The following is an 18,533-nucleotide window of genomic DNA, read 5'->3' as shown; positions in this document are numbered from 1 at the left end:
TTTTAATTTGAATTAAATTATCGTGTCTTTTGTTTGTTTAGATATTATTAAATTTCTAAGCATTTCATCACTATTACATGCAAGATAACTTCACACTGATAAATTATTGTGCGCTTCCCTTTAGCTACACTTAAAGCTTTTAAACGCAGAGAGCAAAAGTGAATGAAAAATATTAAGTAGCATTTAGCAGTCAGATGGAAAGATTGGTCAGATAGAATATCCATCATATATCTTTCCAAAAAGTAATGTGATCACCAATATAAGACTTAATGCATCCTTTCTACATGGCTTCTTCAGGACTCTTTTGTGAATGTTTGTCAAAGATACAGTACACAATGGTTTATTTTAGAATGAATCAGACACATAGATCAGACGAAGTTACTAACCTTGGGCTGAAATTGAAGGCTATTTGCATTCAGATCATGACATTTTGTATCAGACTGCTACGAGTTACCTTCAGGCCAGCACTGGTGTCCAGGATGTTCTCATTGGTCTCATTTCTCTCAGAGGCGTAAGAGTGTTCAGGAGAGCTGACAAAGTGTGGAGGCAGCTGGGGTTCCACTACATACTCCTTCTGTCCAATAAGAGATTTGGGGAGCTTTATTACCTGTGAAAGAATTTTAAATCAAGGCACCTTGAGATATTTTTCTACAGCAAAGGCACGACATAAATTGCAGTGGTTACTGTTGCTGCAAATGGAAGGATATGTTAAAAAGTGTCAACAATACTAAAATATTCCAAGAAGCGCGATAGGATTATATAATGGTAAAAATGTATTTAAAAAACATTAGAAATTCCTCTGTCTCAACTGACAATGGAAACTTGCAATGCAAAACTTGGCAGGTTGTAATTATATCCTCCTACCAGTGGACGTGCTGCAGTGGAGACAAGTGTAACCTGGCAAGTTTACATAGATACTTTCCATTTCATATATATAATCATAAATACACATAAATATTGTAATTGGGACCGTTCAGAAAAAAAATCATGTTGCTTTACTGTAAAGATAATTAGAAAGTAAGGAAACAGCTGGTAAGTGTTAAGAGAAGAGAAAAAATAGGAAACAATAACAATATTTGAATTGATTTTGGAAAAGCCTATATATGTCATACAGCTAGTGAGAAAAATAGACATTTCCGGTTCTAAAAGCTGCTGGTTGGATGTTCAATGCTAGTTTCCAGGTTTGACAGGCCAGATGACCTTTGTATTCATTCAGGGGCTGTGTGCATTGTTGGCGAGGCCTGTATTTGTTGCCCACACTTACTTGCCCTTGAGAAGGTGGTGGTATGCTGCCTTTTTGAGCTGCTGCAGTCCATGTGTTGTTAGCACACCCATGTGTTGCCAGGGATGGAGTTCCAGGATTTTGACCCAGCAACAATGAAGGAATAGTTATATAGTTCCTAGTCAGGTTGCTGTGTGGCATGGAGAGCAACTTGCAGGTGGTGGGTTCCCATGCAGTAGCTGCCCATGCCCTTCTAGGTGGTAGATGTTGCAGGTTTGGCAGGTGCTGTCGAAGGAGGCTTGGCAAGTTGCTGCAGTGCATTTTGTAGATGATACACACTGCTGCAACTGTGCATCTGTGGTGGAGGGCGTGAATATTTAAGGTGGTGCTGTGCATGGAGTGCAAATTAATTGGGCTGCTTTGTCCTCGATGGTGTCGAGCTTCTTGAGTATTGGAGCTGAATGTTGAAGCTGCACTGATCCAGGCAAGCTGAGAGTATTCCATCACAATCCTGACTTGTTCCTTGTAGATGGTGGACAGGCTGTGGGAAGTCAGGAGGTGAGTTACTCGCCACAGGATTCCGAGCCTTTGACCTGCTCTTGTAGCCACAGTATTTATATGGCTGGTCCAGTTCAGTTTCTAGTCAATGGTAACCCCCAGGATGTTGATAGAGGGGGGATTCAGTGATGGTAATGCCATTGAATGTCAAGGGAAGATGGTTAGATTCCCTCTTGTTGGAGACTGACACTTGGTCTGACACATGTGTGACGCGAATATTACTTGCCACCTATTAGCCCAAGCCTGATATCCAGATCTTGGTGTGTGCAGGTATTGACTGCTTCAGTATCTGAGGAGCTGCAAATTATACTGAGTACTGTGCAATCCTCAGTGAACATCCCCACTTCTGACCTAATGATGGAGAGAACGTCATAGATAATGCAGCTGAAGATGGTTGGGCCTGAGGAACTACCCCGGCGATATCCTGGGAATGAGATGATTGACCACCCACAACCACAACCATCTCCCTTTGTGCCAGGTGTGATTCCAGCCAAGGGTGTGTTTTCTCCTGATTGCCATTGACTCCAGTTTTTCCAGGGCTCCTTGACAACTCCGTCAAATGCTGTCTTGATGTCAAAGGCAGTCACTCTCACCTCACCATTCTATGATTCTGTGATCAACTATTGTTACAATTGTTAGGTTTTGGCCATTTCTATTGGAGCAAGTGCACCGAGATATCAAAAGATTTTATTGTGAACGGCAACTGGAAAAATAAATGGCTATTTCACCCCCTTTCTGCTGGTGGAAAAGTGAGTGAGGTGTGAGTTATTTGCACAGTAATAATGCACAAGAAGTGTGAAGCATTTGCTGCATTGCAGGCATATGGAGGGGACTCTGTGGCACTTGTAGGATTGATTGAACCCTGCCCTGGGTGGACACCACATTGTTTGAGATAATAACACAAGGAGGCTGCTGTTGCATCCCAGAAGGTGCATCTGCCCTTCTCAAAGCAAAGAAAGTGCAGTCTGTGAAAAGCTGTTTCCAACTGTTGCTGGAAAGATGGCCGGGAACACTGCAAATACTCCGGGACGAGAGGCGACTCACACATCAGGCAATGTGCAGGGCAAAATTAACTTGGAACTGAAGGGTAAGGAAACCAAACCAGCTCATGCGACTCGCCACGAGATGGCCTGTTCCAGCAAATTCCGGCCCATTGTTCCTTCCTGTAGAAAAGGGCACATAATTACCTCTCACTACTGCCCCGGGAGGTGAAAAGGTGACATCATTTGCATGACCGGTGTATAATGGAGGTGACAGGTTTCTCGGCCGTCGGCTGGAGAGCCGGTGAGATCCCTGTGTCGCTTCTTTTCAAGAAGAGCTGCTGTATTAAGTACTGCTCAGGCACTTCATTGGGCTGCCGTCCCTGGGATCTAGGACTCTGGGGCAGTGTTGGGGGTGGGGGCAGAAGTCCCGCCCATCAAGAGCTGCCCGCCAATCAGAAGCTGGCAGCTCCATTGAATGGCGGTGCCACCGGGGCGGCAGTTGGTACTTCCGGTGCAACAAGCACCCGCGGCCTCGCAGTGTTGCTGGATCCCTGGTCACGGGTGAGGGATGGCGGAAGCAGAGGGTCACGGGGTGGGGGTTGCGGAGAATCTGAGCAGGGACACCTCCACCCTTACCAATGCCTAATCCCTCGATCCAGCACCGAGTGCCTTTGAATAAGGGGTTCACCCAGCAGCCCGAAAGCAACCCCTCACAGCTGTGCTTGTTGTTCCCACCCACCCCTACCTCTCCGCCCCCGCCCCCCCCCCCGCCCCCCCCGCTCACGGAGACTCCTCCCGCCTGCCGCTGAGTTAATACCAGTGGCAGTGGGATAAGGCCCTTAAGTGGGCATTCATTTCCCTGCTAAGAACCTTGGCAGCGGTGGGGAAGGAAGGTCATTCATGGGCGTTCCCAGCATGAAGTTAACCCCACCCATCACCCTCCGCCCAACTAAATTCCCCCACTACTAATCTCGCCAAGGGAATTCCGCCCACCTATCTAAAACCCATGAAGTCCAATTTGTCATGACCTGTGAACTGGAGAGGGTGATTCCATAGCTAATCCCGCTTACGGTGGAACCTATACACAAGCTTTTATGGTATACAGTTCATCACTGATCAATTGAAGATATTACGTTATGCTAATTTGATTTCTTCTTATTAAAATCCTTAATCTTTATAAGATATAAACTTGATAGATTACATATTTGTTTCAATGACAATTATCTCATTTAAACTAATTCATACGTCCTCTGTGTAATATTCATGTATTAAATATATTTGTATTGATTTAGACTAGTGACTACTGCATTTTTTATGCGCTAATCATCACAGCTATAGGAACAAAATGGTACAATAGTTTAGAATATTGCCCTTTCACCCCTTGAATCTGGGTTTAAATTCACTTCAGACTGATGGATTAAATGATCCCAAATAAAACAAATCCAAGTCTAGGACCAAACTCTTCCCCCAACCCATAAATAACAGTTTTACCTCATAATACTCGTAAGGTTAGAATCCAAAATTAGATCAACAAGCCAGGGTCAAACAGATTTTATATCTTAGTGCAGTGTTTCCCAAACTATTTCCCGAAACAGCCCTACTTTGGCGCCTCAGACTTTGTGTGATCCCGGAGTGAAGCGGGGTGGGGGCAGGTGGGGTGAGGTTAGAGAGTTGGTGTGCGGGAGGTTGGGGGAGGGTGGGGAGAGTTATTGATTGGAAAGGGTGGGGTTTAAAACTGCTGGGCTGTATCAGCAATCGGGCCTCTGAGGAGAGACGATGAAGCTATGCCCAACACAAGGCAGACAAAGAAACAAACATTTAAAGGGGCCTCACCAGCGCAGCTATCAAAACTCAATCCAAACTCCATGGCCGCCATTGCTGCCTCGGAGCTCGTGACCCCCAAACCTCATCCCGCCCACAGTTTGGGAACCCCTGTTCTAGTGAATGACAGATGAAGAGTTGGTTTCGCTCAACTCCCTGTACGGTTAGTAAATTTTCCCCAATTCCATCCAGTCTCTTTCTCATTTCCCCACTGCCCATCCTTCTTTCAATTCTCATTATTTCACTCAACAAATTCTTGGTGAATTTTGAGGCTGCTCATGCCTGAAAAATGGGCATCAAGTGGGCAAAAGGAGCAGAGGTAGATGGTGTCAGGTTCTCTATATCCAAGTTCCCAATGGAGGTTCCAAAGATTCCAGAAACACCAGCTAATAGGATCTATGCAAATGAGGACTCAAGAATACCTTTGCCTGGCTTGCACACTGGCAAAGTACAGTTTCTCATGTACACGCCCATATCAAATGGCTGTCAAGGGTTGCTAGGAACGGTGCCATTTACAGAAGCAGATTAAAAGAGTTTTAGAAGATAATTGGCAGGAGAAGTTGAAGACTATATCTCCGTATTTTTGGCTGGCTTGTGAGGCCGTAGCTGAGTTGCCCTGGCGGAACCCAAACTGAGTGCCAATGAGCAAGTTATTGCTGAGTAAGTGCTGCTTGATAGCACTGTTGATGACCCCTTCCATGACTTTTCTGATGATCAAGATTAGACTGATGGGGCAGTATTTGGCCGGGTTGGATCTGTCCTGCTTTTCATACCTAGCACAAAGGAAGATGGTTGTAGTTGTTGGAGGTCAATTATCTCAGTCCCAGGACATCACTGTAGGAACTTCTCAGGGTAGTGTCCTCAGCCCAGCCATTCTCAACTCCTCAAATGCTGAAGCAGCCCCTGTCCATATGCAGCAATATTTGGGCTAATAAGTGGCAAGTAACATTCGCACCACACAAGTTGACAGGCAATGGCCATCTTCAACAAGAGAGAATCTAACCATCGCCTCTCGACATTCAATGGCATTACCATCGCTGAATCCCCCACTATCAATATTCTGCAGGTTACCATTAATCAAAAACTGAAATAGACCAGCCACATAAATATTGTGGCTGCTAGAGCAGAGCAGAGGCTGGGAATTCACCTCCTGACTCCCCAAAGCCTGTTCACTATCTACAAAGCACAAGTCAGGAATGTGAAGGAATACTCTCCACTTGCCTGGATGAGTGAGGCTCCAACAACACTCCAGAAGCTCAACACCATCAAAGGCAAAGCAGCCTGCTTGATTAGCACCCTATCCACCACCTCCACTACTGATGTACAGTGGCAGCAGTGTGTACCATTTACAAGATGCACTGCAGTAACTCACCAAGCCTCCTTCAACAGCACCTTCCAAACCGGCAACCTCTACCACCTAGCAGGACAAGCAGACACATGGGAACACCACCGCCTGCAAGTTCCCCTCCAAGCCACACATCATCCTGACTTGGAAATATATCGCCGTTCCTTCACTGGCGCTGGGTCAAAATCCTGGAACTCCCTCCCTAACAGCACTGTGGGTGTTCCTATACCACATGGACTGCAGCGGTTCAAGAAGGCAGCTCACCACCACCTTCTCAAGGGCAATTAGAGATGGGCAATAAATGCTGGCCTGGCCAGTGACGCCCATGAATGAATAAATTAAAAAAAGAATTTCTCCTAATTCCCCCTCCATATTTTTGGATGATTAATTTAAACCTATAACCTCTGGCGACTGACACACTTGCCAAAGGAAACACTTTCTCCTCACATCTCTACCAAAATCCTTCATCATTTTGAACACCTCCATTAGGTCTCCCCTTTACTCTTCTCCGATGTGAGAAGAACAATCACAAATTCCATCTTCCAATTCTTCATTTTCCTGAAACCCCTTATTACTGGTATTGTTCTGATAAACCCTACTAAGTTAAGTCCATGGCATGGGTGGGAGGGGGGCATGGCCAACGTCTGATCTCAGGAGGGGATGACCCACAGTAGGAGGCCCAACAGTCGGTAAAGTATACCAGCACAAATCTCACTGCTAGGCTTTGCCCCTATGCTCCTCCATTTGAGCACCCCATTGATATAATTGGAGGAAAATTAGGTGGAAATGTAGGAAATCTCCTTCCTGTCTCACTAACATCGTATTGCCAACTGGACCTAGCTATAATACAGCTCCAGGCTCAGACTCAGGCATGTTTCATTGGGGACTGGGGCAGTGCTGCAGAAGCATGCACGACCTGACCACAACTGTCGTCAGTCCACATTGCTGTACCTGGAGAACTGAGAAACAATGAAGAGGAAATGGTGACCCTTCATCTTTAACTTAATATTATACAACTTCTGCTTTAAACAAAGCTTTGAAGGCACCAATACTGGGTGAATTAAATGGTGAAAGTGAAACATTAGCATACCCTTTAAGGAATAGTGCAACATGTTGACAGTAACTGAAGCTCATCAGTTGTTAGACCTGCAAAGATGATGGTTTTATGATTGTCACTGAAATACAACCCCACTAGAATCAGAATTCCCATTTCCACAATTCCGTACCTGGAAATAGAGGTTGCACAGCCAGTGATCTATATCTGATGATATAAGGTCTTCAATTTTTCTGAACTCATCTATTTTGGAGTCCCTGTGTCCCCTTAAAAGGGGACATTTGTATTTTCCTTCCAAGATCTCCAGTTGGCTGTTGCAGATTGGAAATGCACCCCATCCCACTGCCTGGTCAACACTGCTATTAATTCCATGGAGCAAAAAGAGTTCAAAGATTAGCACCATTCCTGGTTGAACATCACTTTCAGAAGGTAAAACCTAGAGGGAGAGAAAGGCATTATGCAATTACCAATCTGTAGCTGTAAGTTTACATTAAAATTATTTCCAGCGCCAGGCACGATGGGCCGAATGGGCTCCGCCTGTGCTGTGTCATTCTAAGATGGCCGACAGGATGGTGAACAGATCAATGCAGGGGTTTCATTTCAATGGAGCTGGTAAACACAATTGTGCAGTGCATCTGAGGTGCCAATTTCCACTGCTCCCTGCTCACAGTGAAATCACAAATACACATACAAAGAATGCATTTACAAACAGCTCTCCTCCCCATTTCCCAACATGGGGAATCATGACTCTAGGAGGCAGTTGCTTTGTACTTTTCCTGTATTCTCTCAATTTGTACCTTAGACACATGCAAATTGTCATCGGGTGGTCTTCACCTCAACCACACTGGGACCTGTTTCCTGGTGAATTTTACAACTACGGCTGTACAGAGGGCTTTAAACTAAATAGGTCAAGGTGGGGGGGTGGGTGGGTAGGATTCAATTGAGGGGAGTTTTGGAACAAAGCAATAGTGCAGGGTAGTGATATGGGTAATGATAGCCAGAGTGTGACAGGAAGGGACAGACCGTACAAACACGAGTGCACCAGAAAATATAATCTGAGTAGAGAAAATGGCTTTAAACTAACAAAAGAGGGGGGAGGATTTTGGGTGAAAGGGGTTTTGAAATCCGAAGATAGAAGTTGAGGCAATAGAAAAGTATTTTGATGTGGGTAAAGACAAGCTGAGTGGGACAGGAAGGAGCAGAGAGTTTAACAGCAGTAATGCCATTAAAGTAAGGTCCATTCAGGGAATAGCAGCAAGAATTAAATTTGAAGTCACTTTAACTGAATGCGAGTAGCACAAATGTGAACTAGTGGCACAAATGGAGATAAATGGTTTAGATCTAATCACTATTGCAGGGATGTGGTAACAAGGTGACAAAGGTTGGGAAATAAATATTCTCGAGCACATAACATTTCGAAAAGATGGGCAGGATAGAAAAGGAGGAGGAATAACCCTGATAATAAAGGATAACATTAGTGACAAGAAATCTTGGCTCAGAAAATCAGAGTGTAGAATCAGTATGTGTGGAGGTTAAGAATAGCAAGGGTCAGAAAATGTTGGTGGGAATAGTTTATAGGCTCCTAACAGTAGTTATACTGTTGAACAGAGCATTAAACAAGAAATTATTGGAGCTTGTAACAAAGCCAACCCAGTAGTTGTGGTGGGCTTTAATCTTCATATATATTGGACCAAAGTAGCCACAGTGCCTTATTCAGTAATTCAGCAGAACTCAAGATGACAGACTTTATTGATGTGATATGTAAAACACTATTGTGCTCTTAAACACTGGCGATCTGATATTTCATAAATATCAAAGCTTCAGCCTTGGTCGAAATCAATGACAGTCCAAAATCCAAGAAATAAGCAAGCTATTTTAATTGTAAGCATTCCCTTTTCTTTCTTGTGTTTGAGTCCAATTAAGAGAAGAAAAGAGGGAAACGTAAATTTAGCTATCAAAACTGATAGCATAAACAGCAGAATGTTTACCTTGAAGTTCACACTATCAAAGCAATGCCTTCACATCATACCTGCTTAACCAACAACCTGCTAATTTTGATACAGTGGTACCACCATGCTGTGTGTGGAGAGCTCACTGTGCCAAGAGTTGATTGATAAGTGCTTCCAGGGTTTTTTTTTACATAATACAGCAACACAGGCAATGAAAATAAGTGACCTGGCATGTTAAAACAAACACACTTGGTGGATGTTAAGATATCAAATGCAGTGGGGTGGTGGCAGCATTTACTGTGCTATGAGACACGCGATGGCCCAAAAATGATGAAATATAACTGTCCAATAGTTAACAAAGTACCTTTCTAACATTGTGATAATTATTACTGATTGCCGATCAACCTGTTTTACCCAGAAAGTGAACAATCAAAAGTGGAATCTCCAGCAACTTACTGGCTAAAACATTAAATGTGGACAAACGATTCAATCCAACTAACAGGGCATATAAGATTCCCTATTCCAACAAAATTGTGCTATTGTTACACTTGGCCCTATGTAGGCTTAGTTGCTTTTAGACGCCTCAGGGCTGATTTACATCTTCAATAGGTGGACATTAATTGATAGGGCAGGTTGTCACCCATTGTAGAACCTATCTGAGATCAATAGAATGTGCATTAGACCAGTTGTATAAAGGGCAAATGATTCACTCCAACAGATTAACTGTAAATTTACTCCACTGACTGATTTTTTCTGAAGTGATACCAGTAGTATACAAGGACAGGAGGTACATGGGAATACCACCACCTCCAAGCTACCCTCCAAGTCACACACTATCCTGACTTGGAACTAAGTCCTTCAGCGTCGCTGGGTCAAAATCCTGGGACTCCTTATTTAACAGCACTGTGGGTGTACCTATACCACATGGACTGCAAGAGTTCAAGGAGAACCACCTTCTCAAGGGCAACTAGGGATAGGCAATAAATGCCACCCTTGCTAATCACACCCAGATACTGAGATTGATTTTTAAAATCAATTTATTATAAAAAAGATTATCTGTTCATCAAAAAATGCACTGACATAGTTACTGCACATTGTAAAGTGTACAATAGAGCAGACAGTGATACGTTAAGAAAACTCCTGGAAAGTGTTGGACTCATCACACTGAGGGAATGTGTACCTGAGGAGATGTTAATCAGGTCCTGATAGTGCAGTTTCCCAAACATTTTTCGAAGGGAGAAAGAGTGGGCATAATAAATGACAACAAAGAAATGAACTGTATTATTCATACACAGCTGTCCAAAGGCATTATACAACTGCTGGACTATAAATCAAATGTAAAAATATGCTCATATACTAATATGTTTTGTTTTTCTAAAAAGATTACCAATTTGTTAACCAACAAGAGTTTTTTTTTACAGTCCCGTCTCTAGCACGTTTATGTTATCTGTGACTGAAAAGCACACGAGGTAGTGTTGAGAAATCTGCAGAAATGACATTACATATTTCACTGCATTTGTATTTCATTTTATTCATAATAAAAAAAATACTGTGCCCTTATAATAATGAATAATAGGGCTTGAGTGATTTATAGACAAGGATTAAATGTCAAGTTTGAAAAGTTGCTGTTTAAATCATGGTGGGACCCCCTGGGGTGAATCACATACAGTGTATGAATGCAATCTGATCCTCGGCATTTGTGCAGACCCCATATATAAATAAAAAATAAATTATTGGATATTTATTTTCTCAATGTAGCAGTACTTATATCTGTAATTGCCAAAGTACAAACTCACTTAGTCCTAAATTAAGCATAGGGATTGAACAGTCCAAGACATGAGCTTGGAAGTTACATAATGCAATTTTAAAAATGAAATTACATAGAATTTACAGCACAGATACAGACCATTCAGCCCAACTTGTCTGTGCTGGTGTTTATGCTCTGCATTAAGCCTCATCTCTCCCTACTTCACCTAACCCTAATATCCTGTATTCTTTTCTCCCTCATGCACGTATCCTTAAATGCATCAATTGTAGTATAACGCCTCCTAAAACAGCAGCTCACACAAATATGTTTGATGTTCATTTGATGGTGTCACTCAGTGTGATTTCCAAACTAAATTTTAAAATGTGTTTAAAGACATTAAGTAAACCATTGCTGACATTTATGTAATATATGAGAATCATGTTCATACATTGTACACAAAACACATATGATAAGCCTTTACGATATGTTAATTCAACATTGTAAAACATTGCAGTACAATTTTATGGTAAAATAAAAATAACTCAACTGAGAAGGTGTTTCTCGACACTTGAATGCCATGCCCTGGATGACAGACAGAACAGGGTCTCACCTATTTCATTAGGGGCAGCCCCAAGTGATAGTCAATAGCTGTCCACAGTTTTAATGCAGAGTGCCACATTAAAGATGGAAACATATCTCCGATAATCACAAAGAACAAAGAACAAAGAAAAGTACAACACAGGACAGGCCCTTCGACCCTCCAAGCCTGCGCCGATCATACTGCCCGTCAACTAACCTCACCTTGAGGATCGCTGGGTGAGTTGCTTTGAAACTGACCTATCTTCAACCTTCCATAAACTTGGTCTCATCCAAAACTCTGTTGCCCCGTATCCTAACTTACACCAAGTCCCATTCGCCTCAGTGTTTGCTGACTCCCATTGGCTCCTGATCTGGCAATGCCTCCACTTTAAAATTCTCATCCTTGTTTTCAAATTCGCTCCATGGTCTTGCCCCCCTCCTTATCACTGTAACATCCGCCAGCCCTCCAGCATCTGTCATCTTGACGCTCCTCCAATCCTGGCCTCTTGCGCATCCCCAATTTTAACGACTCCAACATTGATGGCCATGCTTTCAGCTCCCTACGTCTTTCCACCGTCCTTCCTTTCCTCCATTAAGCTGCTTCTTAAAACCTGCCTCTTTGACCAAGCTTATAAGTGACTATCTCCTTATGTGGCTCGGTGTCAAATTTTGTTTGATCCTGTGAAGCACCTTACGACATTTTATTACGTTATGGGTGCTACATAAATGCAAGTTGTTGTTGGTGACAGCATGCATGATGCATGCTGCAGCCATTCACTGACCAATTTGACAAATAGGCCTGAAACAGGCCCCCAATTTTTCCAGGCAATAGACTCGATGCTAGTTTCAGGTGCTCATCAGGACACCAGCTGAGCAAATCGAACCAATATGGTGGTGTAGAATGAGTGTTCTTATATCACACGTCATGGTGGACCATCCAGGGCCTGTTTTACACCTGTAAAATCCAGTTTCTAAGTTAGGAAGTTTACAATTTCTCAACAGGAGGAGTTTTCATCAATGGATTTATAATGTCACAGCACAAAGCAACAAGGAGTCTTGTCTTTCTGACAGTGAATCATTGGCAATCCATCCGTTCACTACTAATATATTAACAGGGTAAAATCTGCTTTCTGGGTTAGTGGTAGATTCCTAACAAATGAAGCCAGCCATCCGAACCAGCCCAAGTCTCAATGATATTTGTTAACTAACTTATTGCTTCTCCACCTTTGCAAATCAGATTGCTATTGTACTTGTTGCCAGTTCTTGGAAAGGATGAGTTTAAAGAAAAGGATAGGACACTACATCTTGGCTGTGCAGAGAAAGTTGCTAAAATCAAAGGGAATGAGGGAGGCCATTTAACCCATCTAAATTACCTGCACTCTAAGATCTCCCATCACAGCAGCAAATTAGCCTTTGAATTACTCTTGCTGGATGAAGTTATGAAGAGTTATAATCCCCCACAGCCTTCACCTGAATGATCTGTATGAAAAACGCATATGTTGCCAGCAGTTTCGTACTGCTCCTGTGATGTATGTCCAAGCTCAGCTTCAGCTAAATACTGCCAATGAGAATTCTGCCATCATTGTGGGCTGATTTTTGCTTTGGAGGTGTGCCACAGGAGCTGAGACTGTTTCTAGATCTTGAAACCACCCACATTCATTGCAATTTTGACTGGGGCATCCCCTTAATCGGCATGGAAACAGATTCCCTGTCCAATTGAGGGGGGGGGGGGCGCTGGTGGCTCTGGGAGCTGGAGGGCCAATCAGAGATCTTCCAGCTTGAGAGGAGCAGCAGGCTGCAGTAAAGGGGGGGAGTGGCTGAGAGGGTGTTTCGACAAAAAGGTACCCTCTCACCAACTTTCTCAAAAATGTAAACAAGCCATAGGTAAAGCAGCCAGGCCCTCATTGTGGTGTGGAGCGTGAGGGGTTGAGTGGGGGAGGGGGAGAGGTTGGAGGGGGAGGCATCCCTTTACGTGGCAGCCTTCAGCTGCACCTGCATTCAGGCAGGCAGAGAGGGCTCCTAGGCATTCCCAGAGAACAGTGCCCAGCCTTCCTGGCCTGCCGCTGGGTGCCCGCTTCCAGGTGGTTCAACTGCCGCCGTCGTGTCGGGAGATTGAAAAATCCTAGTCGGCCTCCTTCGATGACTATTAACACGGCTCCTGATGAGCCAAGTTGGCTGCCTGCCTCATGGGGACGGGTAGCCTCGCTGGCCCCTGAACTCGCTTCCCACCCCAAAATGACCAGCGCTGGGAATGGCGTTGGGAAACCAGTTCCACAATATATTCTTGCTTTTCTCATTCTTCAATGACAGGAAGTAAAAGAAACCCCAGGAATTACTGGAACGAGTAGGCCTGAGATTACATGAGCCTGAACTGGTAGGATCGAGGGAGATTACAGTTTCAAGTGAGGGAAACCTGCAACTGACATGATCATTTTAATCGCCTCAAAATGAATCTGGAACATATATTGAAGAAAAGCAGGTCATTGACAAGTGCGCTGTTAATCCTTTGGCCAGGACTTTTCCTACGGCTAGTTGACTTTTGGTCACTCTCCAAATTTTCCTGCCCCGCCCACAATGATGTCCGTCACTGGCCAGAAATACCACCCCATGTTAATATTAAATAGGCCGCCATTACTAAAACACAGTTATTGTCCACAAATACATTTCCAATTTTTGGATTTAATGAGTAAAACCTAAAGCACCACAGATGTAAAATTTTAAATTTGGTGTTAATGTTAAAATATGAGTAAAACACCAAGTACATCTGCTCCAACTTGTTCCCTTGTGTCCCTTTTTGCACTGGACCCTCTCTTTGTACCAATGGTCACTGCGAATGCAGGTAAGTGAAACATTTGAAAGCACCAGTTTTGCTTTATTTGCTTTTTTTTTTCCTTTTACACAATTGTAAGAGTAAATTTTACAGATTTCTTTTATTAGTTCATGGGGTGTGAGATTCACTGCCAAGGTCAGCAATTTTTGCCCATCCCTAACTGCCCTTGAGCAGGTGGTGGTCAGCCACTTTCTTGAACCGTTACAGTCTGTGTGGCGTAGGTACATTCAATGCATTTTTAGGAAGGGTGCTCCAGGATTTTGGCCCAGCGGCTGTTAGGGGACAATTATATATTTCTAAGGCAACATGGTGTGTGGCTTGGAGGGGAGCTCGCAGGTCCTTTTTCATGGGATGTGAACGTTGCTGGATAGGCAGCATTTATTGCCCATCCCTAATTGCCCTTGAGAAGGCATGTGGCAAGCTGCCATCTCGAGCCTCTGCAGTCCAAGTAGTGTAGGTACAGGGCCTGCTGCCTTTGTTCTTCTAGGTGGTAGAGGTCGCAGGTTTGGAAGATGTTGTCAAAGGAGCCTTGGTGAGTTGCTGCAGTTCATCCAGCAGATGGTACACACTGCTGCCACTGGGCGCTGGTGGTGGAGCGGGTGAATGTTTAAGGTGATGGATAGGGCGCCAATCAAGTGAGCTGCTTTGTCCTGGATGGTGTTAAATTTCCTGAATGTTGTTGGAGCTGCACTCATTCAGGCAAGTGGGGAGTATTCCAGCACACTTGCGCCTTGTAGATGGTGGACTGGCTTTGGGGAGTCACGAGGTGAGTTACTCATTGCAGAATACCCAGTCCCTGACCTGCTGCCTTAGCCACAGTATTTATGTGGCTGGTCCAGCTAAATTTCTGGTAGCCCCAGGATGCTGATGGTGGGATGAACTCAGTGATAGTGGCATTCGATAACATTAAAAATGTTGAGGAATAAAAACACAAAATGCAATGAAGCCAAAAAATTACAGGTACTAAATTCAAGAAAAAATAAGCACTAAAAAATGCAAGTTATTGACTGTCCAGGAACCCAACACAGGAAATGCTTCAAACCGTTTGCCTTAAGAAACAAGTTTATTATCAGTTCTGGCCTCCAACAAACAGCAACAATTCATTAAAGTTGGATTATCAAAGTGACAGGAAAAAGATCCAATCTGACATTATTTTGAATATATTTACAATGGAGAATTAATTAAATGTTCCATGTTTGATTACATTAATAGTATTACTCTGAAGCTTGTTTCCAGGATGTGGTTAAAACAATTAAAATGCCTGTGTTTAATTAAAACTCCACTAAATTATTTCAGCATGCAGGGCACACCGTTATCAGAAACTGAACTAAACATATGTGATGCTTAGCACGTTACCAGAAGCACTGACTACATCCTCTGAAACAGCCACCTAAATTTTATGTGCAGTATACTGTGCATCATTATGTTTTCTAGGGGAATGTGTTCCCCCCACCATGCAGCCGACCAACTCACCTGATGATCATTTAACTTTAGCTGATGATGCAAGACTCCACCTGGCTTATCTCAAACTTAGAACAACAACTTCATGCAACACATGAGGCTATTCGGCCCATTGTGCCTGTGCCAGCTCCATGAAAGAGTTTCTGATTAGTCCCACTCCCCTACTCTTCCCCCATACAATGTAAATGTTTCCTGCTCTAACATACATCCAATTCCCTTTTGGAATTTACAGTTGAATCTGCTTCCACTGTCCTTTCAGGCAATGCGTTCCAGATAGTAACAACTCACCAAATAAAACTCGTCTTCCTCATTTCCCCTTTGGTTCTTTGCCAATTACTTTAAACCTGTGTCCTCTGGTTACTGAACTTCTTGCAGGTCTCCCCCTACATACCATGTCAAAACCCCTCATAATTGTAAGCACCCCTTACATCTCCCCTTAGCCTTCTCTGCTCTAAGAAAAACAATCCCAGCTTTTCTAGTGTCTCCGTATAATTGAAGTCCCTCACCGACCTGGTAAAATCCCCTCAACACACTCTCCAAGGTCTTGATACACTTACAGAAGGTGGCACAATATTCCAGCTTAGTCTAACCCTTGAGTTATAAAGTTTATCATAACTTCCAGGACGACCCTGAAGACCTTTAAAAATAGTGGTGGGACCCAGATGTCCCTATTTTTGGATGAGTCAATTTTCACCAGTAGGGAAAATGGATGGGGCATGAATCACATAGGCATGGAACACGAATCTACTGAGCCATTGAAAATATTTTTTGAGTATAAACAGACCCCGTTTTCACTGTTCAAAGGGCCTTAGCCCGCAGTGTGGGAGTCAAGAATTTATGGAGGAAACAGAAACATTCCTGAAGGGTGGAATAAGATTTGTTTAACGGCCATGATCTGAAGTTACTTAAATCTCCAGCCCTTTAAAGATGAAAAAACTAGGCTATAGCTATCAGTTGGGTAAAAAAAAATCACATGTTGCTAGAGGCCATTTAGTGCAGTGTAAAAAATACCATTTCAACAGACTTCATTGTTGACATTGCCAAGAGCTGTTATTACAGCTGAACTCTTTATGAATGCTTGACTGAAGTTCAAAAGGCCAAAAATCATTTATTTCAGCTAGGGGGGGGGGGGGGGGGGGTGGGGGGGGGGTGGTCATGAGGTGGGAGGGGGAGGAAGGCTGAGCTCACATTTTGATTGACAGTTTTAAGAGGCTATTAATGAATTAACTTTCATTGATTTAGTTACTGAATAGAAGTTACTTCAGATTGACCGCTTGAGGGGATTTAAGATCTTTGAATGTGTTTCATGAATGAGAGATTTTTCTCTGGATCAAGTGCGTATGAGTGAGGGCTCTATTAGAGTGCTAGAAGTTTATCTTATCTCATTTCCACATGGCTCCTGAGGTGTCTAGTGGATACTGGGTGAGTGGCTATGGAGGGGGCAAGGGGGGTGTGTGAGATGGTATGGAGAGGGCATAGGGTGGGTAGGGGGTGAGAGCTAGAGGGCTTAATAGAATTTTACATATATCTACCGGTTGGTGAGCGGGGGTGGGGCCCGCTCGCCGACACGTAAAATGATGCGGGGTGATATCAGGATGCATGGCGTGTCGTTCAGAGTTTCAGTTTGGCGGGTGCACAGCCAAGTCAGCTGCGCACCCAACGACCTGTCAACAGCCTACTGAAGCCATTAACAGAGTATCTGAAGTCATTAATGGACCTGCCTGTTCAACCTTAAGGTTGGTGGGGCAGGCCGGGAGCCCTGGAGGGCTTCTGAAAAAGCATGAAGCCTCATCCACGGGCGGGATGAGGTTTCATGAGGATTTAAAAATCTCACAATATTTTAAAATAAAAGTCATGGGCATGTCCCAACTCATGTGACAGTGTCACATGAGGGGACATGGCAGGGACATTTTTTTCTCAGCTTTATTATAAGTTTAAAATCTGAGCTGATCTCCCCGAGGCAGCACTTAGCCTCAGGGAAATCTGTGCGCGCGTGCGTGAAAGAGTACACTCCCAGCTGAGGGAATCCCCCCCCCCCCCCACCACCACCCATCCGGATAGGGAGCGCATAGCGCCTCCTGGCGGACTTCACACTGGTCAGGCCTTAATTGGACCGCCCACATAAAATGGAAGATTCCCCCCCTCCCCCAACCGGGGGCACCGATTGGAAGCCCACCCGCCCGCTCCCGCACCTTTCCCCTGTTGCCCTTTGTAAACTGGCCAAATTCTCAGAAAACCGAGGTGGGCCTTTTAACTAGCCGACCTCAATACCTTTTTTTTTGTGTGTGGCAGCCTCCGAGTGGCCTCCAGAGGCGACAGGCCCAACTCAATCATGCCCCAGCCTCACCTGAGTGAAAATTGCGTGTGATGGGGCCCTTTATATTGGGTTGGGTCTGCCAAGGCAAGAGATTGGAGCTACTCACCTTGTTCACAAAAATCCAGCCCTATGCCTCTAAAACTAATGATCCTGCATCCTTTTTTAACAGCCTTATCGCTGTGTCCTACCATCGTCAAAGATCTGTGTATGGAGACACCCTGGCCTCTGTTCCTGGGCCCTATTTACTATGGTGCTATTGGGCCTATATTGCCTCTCTTCATTCTTCCTCCTAAAACCTAGCACTTCACAACTTAGCTGAAATTTTTCACCTGAAACTCGCTCCTGAGTGGGCACATCATAGATCATAGAGAAAAGCTCCCTATGCAAATTTAGCTAATCCATCAGAGAAGAGAGAAGGAAGTGGAAGTGGCAAATTACCCAGAGGAAAATCAAAAGTGAATGAGCCATTTAGAGATCCCAAAGGGGAGAAATAAATGTCATTCTGACATAAATATTTCAGCACGCATTTAAATATTTTTATGAAAACTGCATGATTTTGTATAAATGCAAATCTCTTAAGTTACTGTTCACGGTGAACCAGGGATTCTTTAAAGAGAGGTGTTACATCGAATAGTATTATCTTAGATACTAATTTATTAGCATTGAG

At 43.8% G+C, this 18,533-nt stretch overlaps 1 protein-coding gene across 1 annotated transcript in view; it reads right to left on the bottom strand.

Annotated features, from left to right (window-relative positions):
• The window catches only part of ofcc1 (orofacial cleft 1 candidate 1), a 333,910-nt gene that overhangs the window by 198,152 nt on the left and 117,225 nt on the right, over positions 1-18,533 (bottom strand). Inside the window, exons 12-13 of the mRNA XM_041190069.1 lie at positions 7,156-7,419; positions 455-607 (exon numbers count right to left, since the gene is read on the bottom strand). Of these exons, the coding sequence (XP_041046003.1) occupies positions 455-607; positions 7,156-7,419 (417 nt within the window). The remainder of the gene's footprint in view (positions 1-454; positions 608-7,155; positions 7,420-18,533) is intronic.

The sequence above is a fragment of the Carcharodon carcharias genome, chromosome 6, assembly GCF_017639515.1.
Source record: "Carcharodon carcharias isolate sCarCar2 chromosome 6, sCarCar2.pri, whole genome shotgun sequence".
NCBI classification, from domain to species: domain Eukaryota; kingdom Metazoa; phylum Chordata; class Chondrichthyes; order Lamniformes; family Lamnidae; genus Carcharodon; species Carcharodon carcharias.
This window is presented reverse-complemented; position numbering and strand designations above follow the sequence as displayed.